The sequence below is a fragment of the Ascaphus truei genome, chromosome 13 (genome assembly GCF_040206685.1).
Source record: "Ascaphus truei isolate aAscTru1 chromosome 13, aAscTru1.hap1, whole genome shotgun sequence".
Taxonomy (NCBI): domain Eukaryota; kingdom Metazoa; phylum Chordata; class Amphibia; order Anura; family Ascaphidae; genus Ascaphus; species Ascaphus truei.
In genome coordinates this window covers 10,458,861-10,476,462 of record NC_134495.1, presented here as the reverse complement: position 1 = coordinate 10,476,462, position 17,602 = coordinate 10,458,861, and the positions used below count along the sequence as shown (strand labels likewise).

General features: G+C 59.9%; 1 protein-coding gene across 2 annotated transcripts in view; it reads right to left on the bottom strand.

Moving 5' to 3' along the window:
• Positions 1 to 17,602, bottom strand: part of BCR (BCR activator of RhoGEF and GTPase) — a 75,090-nt gene that overhangs the window by 30,211 nt on the left and 27,277 nt on the right. For both annotated transcript variants that reach the window (XR_012787739.1, XM_075568448.1), the window contains exons 3-14: positions 13,741 to 13,845; positions 12,032 to 12,217; positions 9,384 to 9,491; positions 7,020 to 7,080; positions 6,432 to 6,484; positions 6,196 to 6,336; positions 5,528 to 5,649; positions 5,241 to 5,409; positions 2,587 to 2,706; positions 1,141 to 1,216; positions 754 to 858; positions 384 to 458 (exon numbers count right to left, since the gene is read on the bottom strand). Coding sequence is in view for 1 of the 2 variants with exons in the window: in XM_075568448.1 (XP_075424563.1) it covers positions 384 to 458; positions 754 to 858; positions 1,141 to 1,216; positions 2,587 to 2,706; positions 5,241 to 5,409; positions 5,528 to 5,649; positions 6,196 to 6,336; positions 6,432 to 6,484; positions 7,020 to 7,080; positions 9,384 to 9,491; positions 12,032 to 12,217; positions 13,741 to 13,845 (1,321 nt within the window). In the remaining variant the exon portion in view is untranslated. The remainder of the gene's footprint in view (positions 1 to 383; positions 459 to 753; positions 859 to 1,140; positions 1,217 to 2,586; positions 2,707 to 5,240; positions 5,410 to 5,527; positions 5,650 to 6,195; positions 6,337 to 6,431; positions 6,485 to 7,019; positions 7,081 to 9,383; positions 9,492 to 12,031; positions 12,218 to 13,740; positions 13,846 to 17,602) is intronic.

Below are 17,602 nucleotides of genomic sequence, written 5' to 3'. Positions count from 1 at the left end.
CAGAGGGAGTGGGGGAGCAGAGAGAGTGGGGGAGCAGAGAGAGTGGGGGAGCAGAGAGAGTGGGGGAGCAGAGAGAGTGGGGGAGCAGAGAGAGTGGGGGAGCAGAGAGAGTGGGGGAGCAGAGAGAGTGGGGGAGCAGAGAGAGTGGGGGAGCAGAGAGAGTGGGTGAGCGTGCGGGACGCACTGGGGCGCGGAGCCTATGGGGGCGCGGAGCCTACGGGGGTGCGGAGCCTAATGGGGTGCGGAGCCTAATGGGGTGCAGAGCCTAATAGGGTGCAGAGACCAATGCGGTGCAGAGACCAATGCGGTGCAGAGCCTAATGGGGTGCAGAGACCAATGCGGTGCAGAGCCTAATGGGGTGCAGAGCCCCCCCTCACACTCACTTGAGCTCTGCTGGAATCCGGTGGCCGAGTGGACGATGACATTTAAGAATCCGTAGAGTCCGGGAGACTCGTCATCTGGAGCGAGGAGACACTTACGTGAGTGGAAGGTAGTTATCTCACCCTCCTGGGGTAGTTATCTCACCCTCCTGGGGTAGTTATCTCACCCTCCTGGGGTAGTTATCTCACCCCCACCCAGGGTAGTTATTTCACCCTCCTGGGGTAGTTATCTCACCCCCACCCAGGGTACTTATTTCACCCTCCTGGGGTAGTTATCTCACCCTCCCGGGGTAGTTATCTCACCCCCACCCAGGGTAGTTATCTCACCCTCCTGGGGTAGTTATCTCACCCCCACCCAGGGTAGTTATCTCACCGTCCTTGCTGACGGTCAGCGGGACCCTGTGCACAGTTTGCAGCTTCACACAGGAGCTGGTCAGCATCTGAATCTCCAGCGATGTCAGGGAGAAGCCCTTATAGCCTACAGAGGAGGGGGGGGGGGCAGAGGTCAGCACATGGGGGGGGCAGAAAGAGGTCAGCCCATGGGGGGGGCAGAAAGAGGTCAGCCCATGGGGGGGACAGAAAGAGGTCAGCCCATGGGGGGGGGGGCAGAAAGAGGTCAGCCCATGGGGGGGAGATGAAAGAGGTCAGCCCATGGGGGGGAGATGAAAGAGGTCAGCCCATGGGGGGGACAGAAAGACAGAGGGCAGCACATGGGAGGATTATAACTGTCCCCCCCCCCCCCCCCCCCGCGCACACGCACACTTCTTCTGCTGCTCCCGGATGTGCTCTCCCCACTCAGCTCGCTCATAATCTGACCAGGTGAGGAACGTGTGACCCTGGGGGAGACAGTGAGAGGCCAGTGAGAGGCCAGAGAGAGGCCAGAGAGAGGCCAGAGAGAGGCCAAAGAGAGGCCAGAGAGAAGCCAGTGAGAGGCCAGTGAAAGACAGGGACAGAGACAAGCAGACAGAGAGAGAGAGGCAGAGAGAGAGAGAGGCAGTGAGAGAGAGAGAGGCAGTGAGAGAGAGAGAGGCAGTGAGAGAGAGAGAGGCAGTGAGAGAGAGAGAGGCAGAGAGAGAGAGAGGCAGAGAGAGAGAGGCAGAGAGAGAGAGAGAGAGAGAGGCAGTGAGAGAGAGAGAGGCAGTGAGAGAGAGAGAGGCAGTGAGAGAGAGAGAGGGGCAGTGAGAAAGAGAGAGAGGCAGTGAGAGAGAGAGGCAGTGAGAAAGTGAGAGAAAGAGGCAGTGAGAAAGTGAGAGAAAGAGGCAGTGAGAAAGTGAGAGAAAGAGGCAGTGAGAGAGAGAGGCAGAGAGAGAGGCAGTGAGAGAGGCAGTGAGAGAGAGAGAGGCAGTGAGAAAGTGAGAGAAAGAGGCAGTGAGAGAAAGAGGCAGTGAGAGAAAGAGGCAGTGAGAGAGAGAGAGGCAGTGAGAGAGAGAGAGAGAGAGAGAGGCAGTGAGAGAGAGAGAGAGAGAGAGAGAGGCAGTGAGAGAGAGAGAGGCAGTGAGAGAGAGAGAGAGGCAGTGAGAGAGAGAGAGAGGCAGTGAGAGAGAGAGAGGCAGTGAGAGAGAGAGAGGCAGTGAGAGAGAGAGAGGCAGTGAGAGAGAGAGAGGCAGTGAGAGAGAGAGAGGCAGTGAGAGAGAGAGAGGCAGTGAGAGAGAGAGAGGCAGTGAGAGAGAGAGAGGCAGTGAGAGAGAGAGGCAGTGAGAGAGGCAGTGAGAGAGAGAGAGAGAGAGGCAGTGAGAGAGGCAGTGAGAGAGAGAGAGGCAGTGAGAGAGGCAGTGAGAGAGAGAGAGAGAGAGAGCAGTGAGAGAGGCAGTGAGAGAGGCAGTGAGAGAGGCAGTGAGAGAGGCAGTGAGAGAGGCAGTGAGAGAGGCAGTGAGAGAGAGAGGCCGCGAGAGAGGCAGTGAGAGAGAGAGAGGCAGTGAGAGAGGCAGTGAGAGAGAGAGAGGCAGTGAGAGAGGCAGTGAGAGAGAGAGAGGCAGTGAGAGAGGCAGTGAGAGAGAGAGAGAGAGAGAGAGAGAGAGAGAGAGAGAGAGGCAGTGAGAGAGGCCGTGAGAGAGAGAGGCCGTGAGAGAGGCAGTGAGAGAGAGAGAGGCAGTGAGAGAGAGAGAGGCAGTGAGAGAGGCAGGGAGGGATAGAGATGGCCAGTCAGTGAGGGATAGAGACAGTGTGAGACAGTGAGATACGGGTGTGATAGAAGGTGTCTGCTCACCTTGCCGTTGCGGTTATGTACGCGGAAGGCCATTCCTGGGGACACGAGCAGCAGCAGAGACTCCTGTTCCGACAGCTTCTTGCGCAGACGCTCCACACCTCTCCCTCCCTTATTAGCTTTCTGCAAACAGTGACACAGAGTATGTACTTGGGCCGCACACACAAGCTCTCACACAGACACACACAGCACACACAAGCTCTCACACAGACACACACAGCACACACAAGCTCTCACACAGACACACACAGCACACACAAGCTCTCACACAGACACAGACACACACAGCACACAGCACACACAAACTCTCACATAGACACACACAGCACACACAAGCTCTCACACAGACACACACAGCACACACAAGCTCTCACACAGACACACACAGCACACAGCACACACAAGCTCTCACACAGACACACACAGCACACACAAGCTCTCACACAGACACATAGACACACACAGCACACACAAGCTCTCACACAGACACACACAGGCACACACAGAGACACACACAGGCACACACAGACACACACAGGCACACAAGCTCTCACACAGCACACACAAGCTCTCACACAGGCACACACAGGCACACACAGGCACACACAGGCACACAAGCTCTCACACAGGCACACACAGGCACACAAGCTCTCACACAGGCACACACAGACACACACAGACACACACAGACACACACAGACACACACAGGCACACACAGGCACACACAGACACACAAGCTCTCACACAGGCACACAAGCTCTCACACAGGCACACGCAGGCACACACAGGCACACACAGGCACACACAGACACACACAGCACACACAGCACACACAAGCTCTCACACAGGCACACAAGCTCTCACACAGACACACACAGGCACACACAGACACACACAGACACACACAGACACACACAGACACACACAGACACACACAGGCACACACAGGCACACACGGGCACACAAGCTCTCACAAAGGCACACAAGTTCTCACACAGGCACACACAGGCACACACAGGCACACACAGGCACACAAGCTCTCACACAGGCACACACAGGCACACAAGCTCTCACACAGGCACACACAGACACACAGGCACACACAGGCACACAAGCTCTCACACAGGCACACACAGACACACACAGGCACACAAGCTCTCACACAGGCACACAAGCCTCTCACACAGGCACACACAGGCACACACAGACACACAGGCACACACAGACACACAGGCACACACAAGCTCTCACACAGGCACACACAGACACACAGGCACACACAGACACAGGCACACACAGACACAGGCACACACAGCACACACAAGCTCTCACACAGACACATAGACACACACAGCACACACAAGCTCTCACACAGACACACACAGGCACACACAGAGACACACACAGGCACACACAGACACACACAGGCACACAAGCTCTCACACAGCACACACAGGCACACACAGGCACACACAGGCACACACAGGCACACAAGCTCTCACACAGGCACACACAGGCACACAAGCTCTCACACAGGCACACACAGACACACACAGACACACACAGACACACACTGGCACACACAGGCACACACAGGCACACACAGACACACACAGACACACAAGCTCTCACACAGGCACACGCAGGCACACACAGGCACACACAGGCACACACAGACACACACAGCACACACAAGCTCTCACACAGGCACACAAGCTCTCACACAGACACACACAGGCACACACAGACACACACAGACACACACAGACACACACAGACACACACAGGCACACACAGGCACACACGGGCACACAAGCTCTCACAAAGGCACACAAGCTCTCACACAGGCACACACAGGCACACAAGCTCTCACACAGGCACACACAGGCACACAAGCTCTCACACAGGCACACACAGACACACAGGCACACACAGGCACACACAGGCACACAAGCTCTCACACAGGCACACACAGACACACACAGGCACACAAGCTCTCACACAGGCACACAAGCTCTCACACAGGCACACACAGGCACACACAGACACACAGGCACACACAAGCTCTCACACAGGCACACACAGACACACAGGCACACACAGACACAGGCACACACAGGCACACACAGGCACACACAGGCACACACAGGCACACACAGACACACACAGACACACACAGACACACAGGCACACACAGGCACACACAGACACACACAGACACACACAGACACACACAGACACACAGGCACACACAGGCACACAAGCTCTCACACAGGCACACACAGGCACACACAGGCACACAAGCTCTCACACAGGCACACACAGGCACACACAGGCACACAAGCTCTCACACAGGCACACACAGGCACACACAGGCACACAAGCTCTCACACAGACACACACAGACACACAAGCTCACACAGGCACACACCGGCACACACAGGCACACACAGGCACACACAGACACACACAGGCACACACAGGCACACAAGCTCTCACACAGGCACACACAGGCACACACAGGCACACACAGGCACACACAGGCACACACAGACACACACAGACACACAAGCTCACACAGGCACACACAGGCACACACAGACACACAGGCACACACAGGCACACAGGCACACACAGGCACACAAGCTCACGTTACCTTCTCCCTCTGGATATCGCTCTTCAGCTGGGATATCTTCCCCTTGATGGCCTCCAGGTCATCGTCGGGGGTCAGCGTGATGTGGAGTGCAGCTTCCGACTCGTCCACAGGGTGGAAGTTCAGGTCCGCTAGAGGCGAGTACCACTTACAGTCGTACTGCTGGCTCTTCCTGGGGGCACGACACATCGCGCGTCACCCAGTCCTAGGGTCTGATCCCCCCCCCGCAGGGTGACACGGTGACAGCAGAGCCCGTCCCTCCCTCCTAGCTGGACCCGGTGACCTCTTACCCTCCTACTGGCTTCTTCAGCTTGGCGCACAGGAACAGGTCCGTGAAGAGGAAGACGTGGCGGAGCTTGCGGGAGCCTTCCACCAGCTCCACCATGAAGCTGTCCTTCAGGAGCTGCCGGTGCTGGAGGAGACACGCCGAGTAAAGGCCTCAATGTGAGCAGGAGAGCCATGTTTCACTCTTTGTCCCTGCATCGCAGACAGCTAGAGCTTCAAGCAGACTGTCTAGGACATTTCGGCACGGCCATCTCGCCGCAGCCGATCAACCAGTCGCCGGCCGTCTCACCGCAAGTCCCCTAACCTTAACCCCTTACTGTTAATTGGACCCCTAACCCTAAAACCCTTAATCTTAACCCCGTACCCTAACCCCTAACCGGACCCCTTAGCCGTTAACGTCTTGCCTTAACTCCTTACAGTTAACCCCAAATACTAACGCTATACTAACGCTAATCCCTGTAACCACTTACTTACCTTTTGCGGTGAAATGGTCGGCGGCTAGCTGTCCCCTACGGCTGATCGGTGGCAGCTAAATGCCGGTGGCTGATCGGCTGTGGCGAGATGCCCAGCGCCGAAACGTCCCATTCCGCCAACCTACTGGGCAGAGCAGTGCCAGTGAATGCCCCACGGTGCCCTCCGGCTCTGTCCTGCCCCCCGTCCCCGGGTCACTCACCTCCCCCTTCCGGACGGTCATTGACTGCCGGCGGGGCGTGATCTCCTCGTTGATGCTGGACAGGAAGTTCTGGGAGATGCGCAGCGCGTCCTGCAGCAGGGGGTGATCGGGGTGCCCGGCGGGCGTGTGCTTCAGCAGGTCCTGCAAACCACCCCCCAAATAACAGAGCGTGTGAGGCTGGCACCGCGCGGGGCGCGCTGGGAGCACTGCGGTGACGACAGCGACGCGCGACTTACGTGAAGGACCAGCGTGCTGCGCGTCACGCGATCCACCGGCTTGTACAGCAGAGCTGGGGGCAAAGGAGAGGGCGAGGTCTCACAAATAAGTACCCCACTATCCTGCCACGTCCCCTCCCCCGAGCCAGACTCTTAATGCATTGTGACCAGCCCCCGCTGATTCGTCCCCGCCCGCGCTCACACTCACCCCGCCCCCCGCCCGCGCTCACACTCACCCCGCCCCCCGCCCGCGCTCACACTCACCCCGCACCATGCCCGTGCTCACACTCACCTCGCCCCCCGCGCTCACACTCACCCCGCACCGTGCCCGTGCTCACACTCACCCCGCCCCTCGCCCGCGCTCACACTCACCCCGCACCGCGCCCGTGCTCACACTCACCCCGCCCCCCGCCCGCGCTCACTCACCCGCCCGCGCTCATACTCACCCCGCCCCCTGCACGCGGTCACACTCACCCCACCCCCCGCCCGCGCTCACACTGACCCCGCGCCCACGCTCACACTCACCCCGCCCCCTGCACGCGCTCACACTCACCCCGCCCCCTGCACGCGCTCACACTCACCCCGCACCGCGCCCGCACTCACACTCACCCTCCAGGGAGGTTTTACACGTTTGCTCCTTGGATTCCCGCGTGTTTCTGGCCTTTAGATTCTGAAACCAACAAACCTGAGGTCACGGATCCGCTCCCCGGGGGCAAGTGCCCATCTCCCCCCCCCCCCCGAGTGCCCATCTCCCCCCCCCGAGTGCCCATCTCCCCCCCCGAGTGCCCATCTCCCCCCCTCCCGAGTGCCCATCTCCCCCCCTCCCGAGTGCCCATCTCCCCCCCTCCCGAGTGCCCATCCCCCCCCGAGTGCCCATCTCCCCCCCCGAGTGCCCATCTCCCCCCCCCGAGTGCCCATCTCCCCCCCCCCGAGTGCCCATCTCCCCCCCCCGAGTGCCCATCTCCCCCCCCCGAGTGCCCATCTCCCCCCCCGAGTGCCCATCTCCCCCCCCCCCGAGTGCCCATCTCCCCCCCCCCGAGTGCCCATCTTCCCCCCCCGAGTGCCCATCTCCCCCCCCCCGAGTGCCCATCTCCCCCCCCCGAGTGCCCATCTCCCCCCCCCGAGTGCCCATCTCCCCCCCTCCCGAGTGCCCATCTCCCCCCCTTTCGAGTGCCCACCCCCCCGAGTGCCCACCCCCCCCCCGAGTGCCCATCTCCCCCCCCCCGAGTGCCCATCTCCCCCCCCCCGAGTGCCCATCTCCCCCCCCCCCCGAGTGCCCATCTCCCCCCCCCCCGAGTGCCCATCTCCCCCCCGAGTGCCCATCTCCCCCCCCGAGTGCCCATCTCCCCCCCCCCGAGTGCCCATCTCCCCCCCCCGAGTGCCCATCTCTCTCCCCCCCCCGAGTGCCCATCTCTCTCTCCCCCCCCGAGTGCCCATCTCTCTCTCCCCCCCCCCCCCGAGTGCCCATCTCTCTCCCCCCGAGTGCCCATCTCTCTCCCCCCCGAGTGCCCATCTCTCTCCCCCCCGAGTGCCCATCTCTCTCCCCCCGAGTGCCCATCTCCCCCCCCGAGTGCCCATCTCCCCCCCCCCGAGTGCCCATCTCTCTCTCCCCCCGAGTGCCCATCTCTCTCTCCCCCCGAGTGCCTATCTCTCTCTCCCCCCGAGTGCCCATCTCTCTCTCCCCCCCGAGTGCCCATCTCTCTCTCCCCCCCCCCGAGTGCCCATCTCTCTCTCCCCCCGAGTGCCCATCTCTCTCTCCCCCCCCCGCGAGTGCCCATCTCTCTCCCCCCCCGAGTGCCCATCTCTCCCCCCCCGAGTGCCCATCTCTCTCTCTCCCCTGAGTGCCCATCTCTCTCCCTCCCCCGAGTGCCCATCTCTCTCCCTCCCCCGAGTGCCCATCTCTCCCCCCCCCCGAGTGCCCATCTCTCTCTCCCCCCCGAGTGCCCATCTCTCTCTCCCCCCCGAGTGCCCATCTCTCCCCCCGAGTGCCCATCTCCCCCCCCCCCCCCCGAGTGCCCATCTCCCCCCCGGAGTGCCCATCTCCCCCCCCGAGTGCCCATCTCCCCCCCCCCCGAGTGCCCATCTCCCCCCCCCGAGTGCCCATCTCCCCCCCCCCCCCCGAGTGCCCATCTCTCTCTCCCCCCCCCGAGTGCCCATCTCTCTCTCCCCCCCCGAGTGCCCATCTCTCTCTCCCCCCCCCCGAGTGCCCATCTCTCTCTCCCCCCCCCGAGTGCCCATCTCTCTCCCCCCCGAGTGCCCATCTCTCTCCCCCCGAGTGCCCATCTCCCCCCCCCGAGTGCCCATCTCCCCCCCCCCCGAGTGCCCATCTCCCCCCCCGAGTGCCCATCTCTCTCTCCCCCCGAGTGCCCATCTCTCTCTCCCCCGAGTGCCCATCTCTCTCTCCCCCCGAGTGCCCATCTCTCTCTCCCCCCCGAGTGCCCATCTCTCTCTCCCCCCCCGAGTGCCCATCTCTCTCTCCCCCCCACCCGAGTGCCCATCTCTCTCCCCCCCGAGTGCCCATCTCTCCCCCCCACCGAGTGCCCATCTCTCCCCCCCCCGAGTGCCCATCTCTCTCTCTCCCCCGAGTGCCCATCTCTCTCCCCCCCCCCCCGAGTGCCCATCTCTCCCCCCCCCGAGTGCCCATCTCTCTCTCCCCCCCGAGTGCCCATCTCTCTCCCCCCCGAGTGCCCATCTCTCTCTCCCCCCCGAGTGTCCATCTCTCTCTCCCCCCCGAGTGCCCATCTCTCTCTCCCCCCCGAGTGCCCATCTCTCTCTCCCCCCGAGTGCCCATCTCTCTCTCCCCCGAGTGCCCATCTCTCTCTCCCCCCCGAGTGCCCATCTCTCCCCCCCCCGAGTGCCCATCTCTCCCCCCCCCGAGTGCCCATCTCTCTCTCCCCCCCAAGTGCCCATCTTTCTCCCCCCCCCCCTCTCTCTCTCACTCTCAGGAAAAGACCCCTCGATGGTTGTCTTCACCTCGGATATTTCGGCAAACTGTGCGTTGGCCTGGCAGCATTTCTCCGCCGTTTCCATGGCAACCTCGTAGTTGTCAACAAAGGCGCGATACACACCCAGCTGACTGGCCTGAGAGGGGAGAGAGGGAGGGAGGAAGGAGTTGGGAGGGAGGGAGAGAGAGAGAGAGAGAAGGGGGAGATAGAGAGAGAAGGGGGGAGAGAGAGAGAGAAGGGGGGAGAGAGAGAGAGAAGGGGGGAGAGAGAGAGTGAGAGAGAGAGAAGGGGGGAGAGAGAGAGTGAGAGAGAAGGGGGGAGAGAGAGAAGGGGGGAGAGAGAGAGAAGGGGGGAGAGAGAGAGAAGGGGGGAGAGAGAGAGAAGGGGGGAGAGAGAGAGAAGGGGGGAGAGAGAGAGAGAGTGAGGGGGGGAGAGAGAGAAGGGGGGAGAGAGAAAGAAGGGGGAGAGAGAGAAGGGGGAGAGAGAGAGAGAAGGGGGGTGAGAGAGAGAGAGAGAGAGAGAGAAGGGGGAGAGAGAAGGGGGAGAGAGAAGGGGGAGAGAGAGAGGAGAGAGAGGGAAGGGGAGAGAGAGAAGGGAGAGAGAGAGGGGAAGGGGAGAGAGAGTGGGAAGAGAGAGAGAGAGAGAGGGGGGGGGGAAGAGAGAGAGGGGGACGAGAGGGAGGGGGACGAGAGGGGGAGGGGGAGAGAGAGGAGATATTTTTGTATCCCTGCCCTTTCCTTAATTACTCAGTTTATTACTTTGGCAACACATGAACCAACTGCCAAATTAACCCTGTAACAATGTTACCACAGTACACACAGTACCTCTGAGACTGACAGCCACAAACAGAGTGTGGAGACATCCCGCAGCGCAGGCGTCTCACTCAGTCCTCAAGGGCCACAACCAGGCCAGCTTTTATGGAAATCACTGCTTCAGCACAGGTGGCTCAAGCTGTGCTGAAGCAGGGATATCCATAAAAGCTGGCCTGTTTGTGGCCCCTGAGGACTGAGTTTGAGACCCCTGCCATACTGCATGAAAGAGGCACACACACAGATGTTGGGAGAACAGGAAAATGTTGGGGAGCACACACAGAGACAGATGTTGGGGAGCACACACAGAGACAGATGTTGGGGGAGCACACACAGAGACAGATGTTGGGGGAGCACACACAGAGACAGATGTTGGGGGAGCACACACAGAGACAGATGTTGGGGAGCACACACAGAGACAGATGTTGGGGGAGCACACACAGAGACAGATGTTGGGGGAGCACACACAGAGACAGATGTTGGGAGAGCACACACAGAGACAGATGTTGGGGGAGCACACACAGAGACAGATGTTGGGGGAGCACACAGGCAGATATTGGGGGAGCACACACAGAGACAGATGTTGGGGGAGCACACACAGAGACAGATGTTGGGGGAGCACACACAGACAGATGTTGGGGGAGCACACACAGAGACAGATGTTGGGGGAGCACACACAGAGACAGATGTTGGGGGAGCACACAGACAGATGTTGGGGGAGCACACACAGAGACAGATGTTGGGGGAGCACACACAGAGACAGATGTTGGGGGAGCACACACAGAGACAGATGTTGGGGGAGCACACACAGAGACAGATGTTGGGGGAGCACACACAGGCAGATATTGGGGGAGTACACACAGAGACAGATGTTGGGGGAGCACACACAGAGACAGATGTTGGGGGTGCACACACCGGCAGATGTTGGGGAGCACACACAGACAGATGATGGGGGTGCACACACAGACAGATGATGGGGGTGCACACACCGGCAGATGTTGGGGGAGCACACACCGGAAGATGTTGGGGGTGCACACACAGACAGATGATGGGGGTGCACACACCGACAGATGTTGGAGGAGCACCCACAGACAGATGTTGGGGGTGCACCCACAGACAGATGTTGGGGGTGCACACACAGACAGATATTTGGGGGATCACACACTGACAGATGTTGGGGGAGCAGACACAGGCAGATGTTTAGGGGAGCACACACACAGATGTTGGGGGTGCACACACCGGCAGATGTTAGGGGAGCACACACCGGCAGATGTTGGGGGGCACATTTAGATGTTGGGGGAGCACACACAGACAGATGTTGGGGGGCACATTTAGATGTTGGGGGTGCACACACCAGCAGATGTTGGGGGGCACATTTAGATGTTGGGGGAGCACACACAGACAGATGTTGGGGGGCACATTTAGATGTTGGGGGAGCACACACAGACAGATGTTGGGGGGCACATTTAGATGTTGGGGGTGCACACACCGGCAGATGTTAGGGGAGCACACACCGGCAGATGTTGGGGGAGTACACACAGACAGATGTTGGGGGGCACATTTAGATGTTGGGGGAGCACACACAGACAGATGTTGGGGGGCACATTTAGATGTTGGGGGTGCACACACCGGCAGATGTTAGGGGAGTACACACAGACAGATGTTGGGGGGCACATTTAGATGTTGGGGGTGCACACACCGGCAGATGTTAGGGGAGTACACACAGACAGATGTTGGGGGGCACATTTAGATGTTGGGGAGCACACACAGACAGATGTTGGGGGGCACATTTAGATGTTGGGGGAGCACACACAGGCAGATGGTTTTTTTTGGGGGGGGAACAAAGCCATATTGTGGGTTCACGCACCAGTTTTTGGAAAAGGTCCCCCACCCGCTGCTGGTGGCTCCACTTCTGCACCCGCGGGAACAGCGCGTCGTACAATTCCTTGTGGATCTCGTACAGCTCCGGCACCTTGAAGAAGATTGTCTCAATCTGCTGCACACTCAGCACCGGCTGTGACGTGGTCGCTGCGGCTTTAAGAGGCTTCATGGGCTGCGAGAACCAGGAGTGAGGAGGGTCTGAGCACTCACTCACACAGACTCACTCACACACTCACTCACACAGACACACTCACACAGACTCACTCACACAGACTCACTCACACAGACTCACTCACACAGACACACTCACACAGACACACTCACACAGACTCACTCACACAGACTCACTCACACACAATACATTGAGTGAGGGTCTGAGAACTCACTCACACAGACAAACTCACACTCACTCACACAGACTCACTCACACACTCACTCACACAGACACACTCACACAGACTCACTCACACAGACTCACTCACACAGACTCACTCACACAGACACACTCACACAGACTCACTCACACAGACTCACTCACACAGACTCACTCACACAGACTCACTCACACAGACACACTCACACAGACTCACTCACACAGACTCACTCACAGACACACTCACACAGGCACAATACATTGAGTGAGGGTCTGAGAACTCACTCACACAGACAAACTCACACTCACTCACACAGGCACAATACATTGAGTGAGGGTCTGAGCACTCACTCACACACTCACTCACACAGACACACTCACACAGACACACTCACACAGGCACAATACATTGAGTGAGGATCTGAGAACTCACTCACACAGACACACTCACACTCACTCACACAGGCACAATACATTGAGTGAGGGTCTGAGCACTCACTCACACAGACACAGTACATTGAGTGAGTGTCTGAGCACTCACTCAAACAGACACACTCACACAGACTCAGTACATTGAGTGAGGGTCTGAGAACTCACACACACAGACTCACACACACAGGCACAATACATTGAGTGAGGGTCTGAGCACTCACTCACACAGACTCACTCACACAGACACAGTACATTGAGTGAGGGTCTGAGAACTCACACATACACAAACTCACACACACACACACAGACTCACACACACACAGACTCACACACACACACACACACACACACACACACACACAGACTCAGTACATCGAGTGAGGGTCTGAGAACTCACACACACAGACTCACACACACAGGCACAATACATTGAGTGAGGTCTGAGCACTCACTCACACAGACTCACTCACACAGACACAGTACATTGAGTGAGGGTCTGAGAACTCACACATACACAGACTCACACACACACAGACACACACACACACACACACACACACACACACACACAGACTCACATACCCAGACTCACACACCCAGACTCACACACCCAGACTCACACACCCAGACTCACACACCCAGACTCACACACCCAGACTGACTCACACAAACACAGTACATTGAGTGAGGGTCTGAGAACTCACACACACAGACTCACTCATACAGACTCACTCACACAAACACAGAAAATTGAGTGAGGGTCTGAGCACTCACTCACACAGACACGGTACATTGAGTGAGGGTCTGAGCACTCACTCACACAGACACAGTACATTGAGTGAGGGTCTGAGCACTCACTCACAGACATGCTCACACTCGGCCCCTCTCACCAGCAGCAGCGCCTCCAGATGGCTCAGATAGGTCTCCTCACTGGCCAGTATCCCAGACAGCACCCATTTCCTCATCTCCAGCCCCTTCTCCAGGTCCAACTCACTCTGCAGGGGGAGGTCAGAGAGACCCTCTCAGCACCAACCTACCACCCCCACAACCGGAAATAAGCACTTCTTCCTGTTCCTTCAATTCCAGTGCTGCCTCCCACTCACTGATTATCAGGGTCCCCCCTCCCGTAACCCCACTCACTATCAGTGCCTCCCCATGCTCCCACTCACTATTAGTGCCCCCCTCCCGTACTCCCACTCATTGATTACCAGCACCCCCCTCCCATACCCACTATCCACTCCTCCATCCCATACCCCCACTCACTATCAGTGCCCCCATACTCCCACTCACTATAAGCGCACCCACACCCCACTCACTATCAGTGCCCCCCATACCCCCACTCACGAAAAGTGCCCCCCATACCCCCACTCACTATCAGTGCCTCCCCATGCTCCCACTCCCTATTAGTGCCCCCTCCCGTACTCCCACTCATTGATTACCAGCACCCTCCTCCCATACCCACTATCCGCTCCTCCATCCCATACCCCCACTCACTATCAGCGCCCCCCATACCTCCACTCACTATCAGTGCCCCCCCTCCCGTACCCCCACTCACTATCAGTGCCCCCCTCCCATACCCCCACTCACTATCAGTGCCTCCCCATGCTCCCACTCACTATTAGTGCCCCCTTCCGTACTCCCACTCATTGATTACCAGCACCCCCCCTCCCATACCCACTATCAGCTCCTCCATCCCATACCCCCACTCACTATCGGTGCCCCCCACACCCCCACTCACTATCAGTGCCCCCCCTCCCGTACCCCCACTCACTGGTTATCAGCACTCCCCTCCCGTACCCCCACTCACTGGTTATCAGCACTCCCCTCCCGTACCCCCACTCACTGGTTATCAGCGCTGCTCCCCTCCCGTACCCCCACTCACTGGTTATCAGCGCTGCTCCCCCCGCCCCCACTCACTGGTTATCAGCGCTGCTCCCCTCCCGTACCCCCACTCACTGGTTATCAGCACTCCCCTCCCGTACCCCCACTCACTGGTTATCAGCGCTGCTCCCCCCGCCCCCACTCACTGGTTATCAGCGCTGCTCCCCTCCCGTACCCCCACTCACTGGTTATCAGCGCTGCTCCCCTCCCGTACCCCCACTCACTGGTTATCAGCGCTGCTCCCCTCCCGTACCCCCACTCACTGGTTATCAGCGCTGCTCCCCTCCCGTACCCCCACTCACTGGTTATCAGCGCTGCTCCTCTCCCGTACCCCCACTCACTGGTTATCAGCGCTCCCCTCCCGTACCCCCACTCACTGGTTATCAGCGCTGCTCCCCTCCCGTACCCCCACTCACTGGTTATCAGCACTGCTCCCCTCCCGTACCCCCACTCACTGGTTATCAGCACTGCTCCCCTCCCGTACCCCCACTCACTGGTTATCAGCGCTGCTCCCCTCCCGTACCCCCACTCACTGGTTATCAGCGCTGCTCCCCTCCCGTACCCCCACTCACTGGTTATCAGCGCTGCTCCCCTCCCGTACCCCCACTCACTGGTTATCAGCGCTGCTCCCCCCGCCCCCACTCACTGGTTATCAGCGCTGCTCCCCTCCCGTACCCCCACTCACTGGTTATCAGCGCTGCTCCCCTCCCGTACCCCCACTCACTGGTTATCAGCGCTGCTCCCCTCCCGTACCCTCACTCACTGGTTATCAGCGCTGCTCCCCTCCCGTACCCCCACTCACTGGTTATCAGCGCTCCCCTCCCGTACCCCCACTCACTGGTTATCAGCGCTGCTCCCCTCCCGTACCCCCACTCACTGGTTATCAGCGCTGCTCCCCCCGCCCCCACTCACTGGTTATCAGCGCTGCTCCCCCAGCCCCCCCTCACTGGTTATCAGCGCTGCTCCCCCCGCCCCCACTCACTGGTTATCAGCGCTGCTCCCCCCGCCCTCACTCACTGGTTATCAGCGCTGCTCCCCTCCCGTACCCCCACTCACTGGTTATCAGCGCTGCTCCCCTCCCGTACCCCCACTCACTGGTTATCAGCGCTGCTCCCCCCGCCCCCACTCACTGGTTATCAGCGCTGCTCCCCTCCCGTACCCCCACTCACTGGTTATCAGCGCTGCTCCCCTCCCGTACCCCCACTCACTGGTTATCAGCGCTGCTCCCCTCCCGTACCCCCACTCACTGGTTATCAGCGCTGCTCCCCTCCCGTACCCCCACTCACTGGTTATCAGCACTCCCCTCCCGTACCCCCACTCACTGGTTATCAGCGCTGCTCCCCTCCCGTACCCCCACTCACTGGTTATCAGCGCTGCTCCCCTCCCGTACCCCCACTCACTGGTTATCAGCGCTGCTCCCCTCCCGTACCCCCACTCACTGGTTATCAGCGCTGCTCCCCTCCCGTACCCCCACTCACTGGTTATCAGCGCTGCTCCCTTCCCGTACCCCCACTCACTGGTTATCAGCGCTGCTCCCCCCGCCCCCACTCACTGGTTATCAGCGCTGCTCCCCTCCCGTACCCCCACTCACTGGTTATCAGCGCTGCTCCCCTCCCGTACCCCCACTCACTGGTTATCAGCGCTGCTCCCCTCCCGTACCCCCACTCACTGGTTATCAGCGCTGCTCCCCCCGCCCCCACTCACTGGTTATCAGCGCTGCTCCCCTCCCGTACCCCCACTCACTGGTTATCAGCGCTGCTCCCCTCCCGTACCCCCACTCACTGGTTATCAGCGCTGCTCCCCTCCCGTACCCCCACTCACTGGTTATCAGCGCTGCTCCCCTCCCGTACCCCCACTCACTGGTTATCAGCGCTGCTCCCCTCCCGTACCCCCACTCACTGGTTATCAGCGCTGCTCCCCTCCCGTACCCCCACTCACTGGTTATCAGCACTCCCCTCCCGTACCCCCACTCACTGGTTATCAGCGCTGCTCCCCTCCCGTACCCCCACTCACTGGTTATCAGCGCTGCTCCCCTCCCGTACCCCCACTCACTGGTTATCAGCGCTGCTCCCCTCCCGTACCCCCACTCACTGGTTATCAGCGCTGCTCCCCTCCCGTACCCCCACTCACTGGTTATCAGCGCTGCTCCCCTCCCGTACCCCCACTCACTGGTTATCAGCGCTGCTCCCCTCCCGTACCCCCACTCACTGGTTATCAGCGCTGCTCCCCTCCCGTACCCCCACTCACTGGTTATCAGCGCTGCTCCCCTCCCGTACCCCCACTCACTGGTTATCAGCGCTGCTCCCCTCCCGTACCCCCACTCACTGGTTATCAGCGCTGCTCCCCTCCCGTACCCCCACTCACTGGTTATCAGCACTCCCCTCCCGTACCCCCACTCACTGGTTATCAGCGCTGCTCCCCTCCCGTACCCCCACTCACTGGTTATCAGCGCTGCTCCCCTCCCGTACCCCCACTCACTGGTTATCAGCGCTGCTCCCCTCCCGTACCCCCACTCACTGGTTATCAGCACTCCCCTCCCGTACCCCCACTCACTGGTTATCAGCGCTGCTCCCCTCCCGTACCCCCACTCACTGGTTATCAGCGCTGCTCCCCTCCCGTACCCCCACTCACTGGTTATCAGCACTCCCCTCCCGTACCCCCACTCACTGGTTATCAGCACTCCCCTCCCGTACCCCCACTCACTGGTTATCAGCGCTGCTCCCCCCGCCCCCACTCACTGGTTATCAGCGCTGCTCCCCCCGCCCCCACTCACTGGTTATCAGTGCTGCTCCCCTCCCGTACCCCCACTCACTGGTTATCAGCGCTGCTCCCCTCCCGTACCCCCACTCACTGTTTATCAGCGCTGCTCCC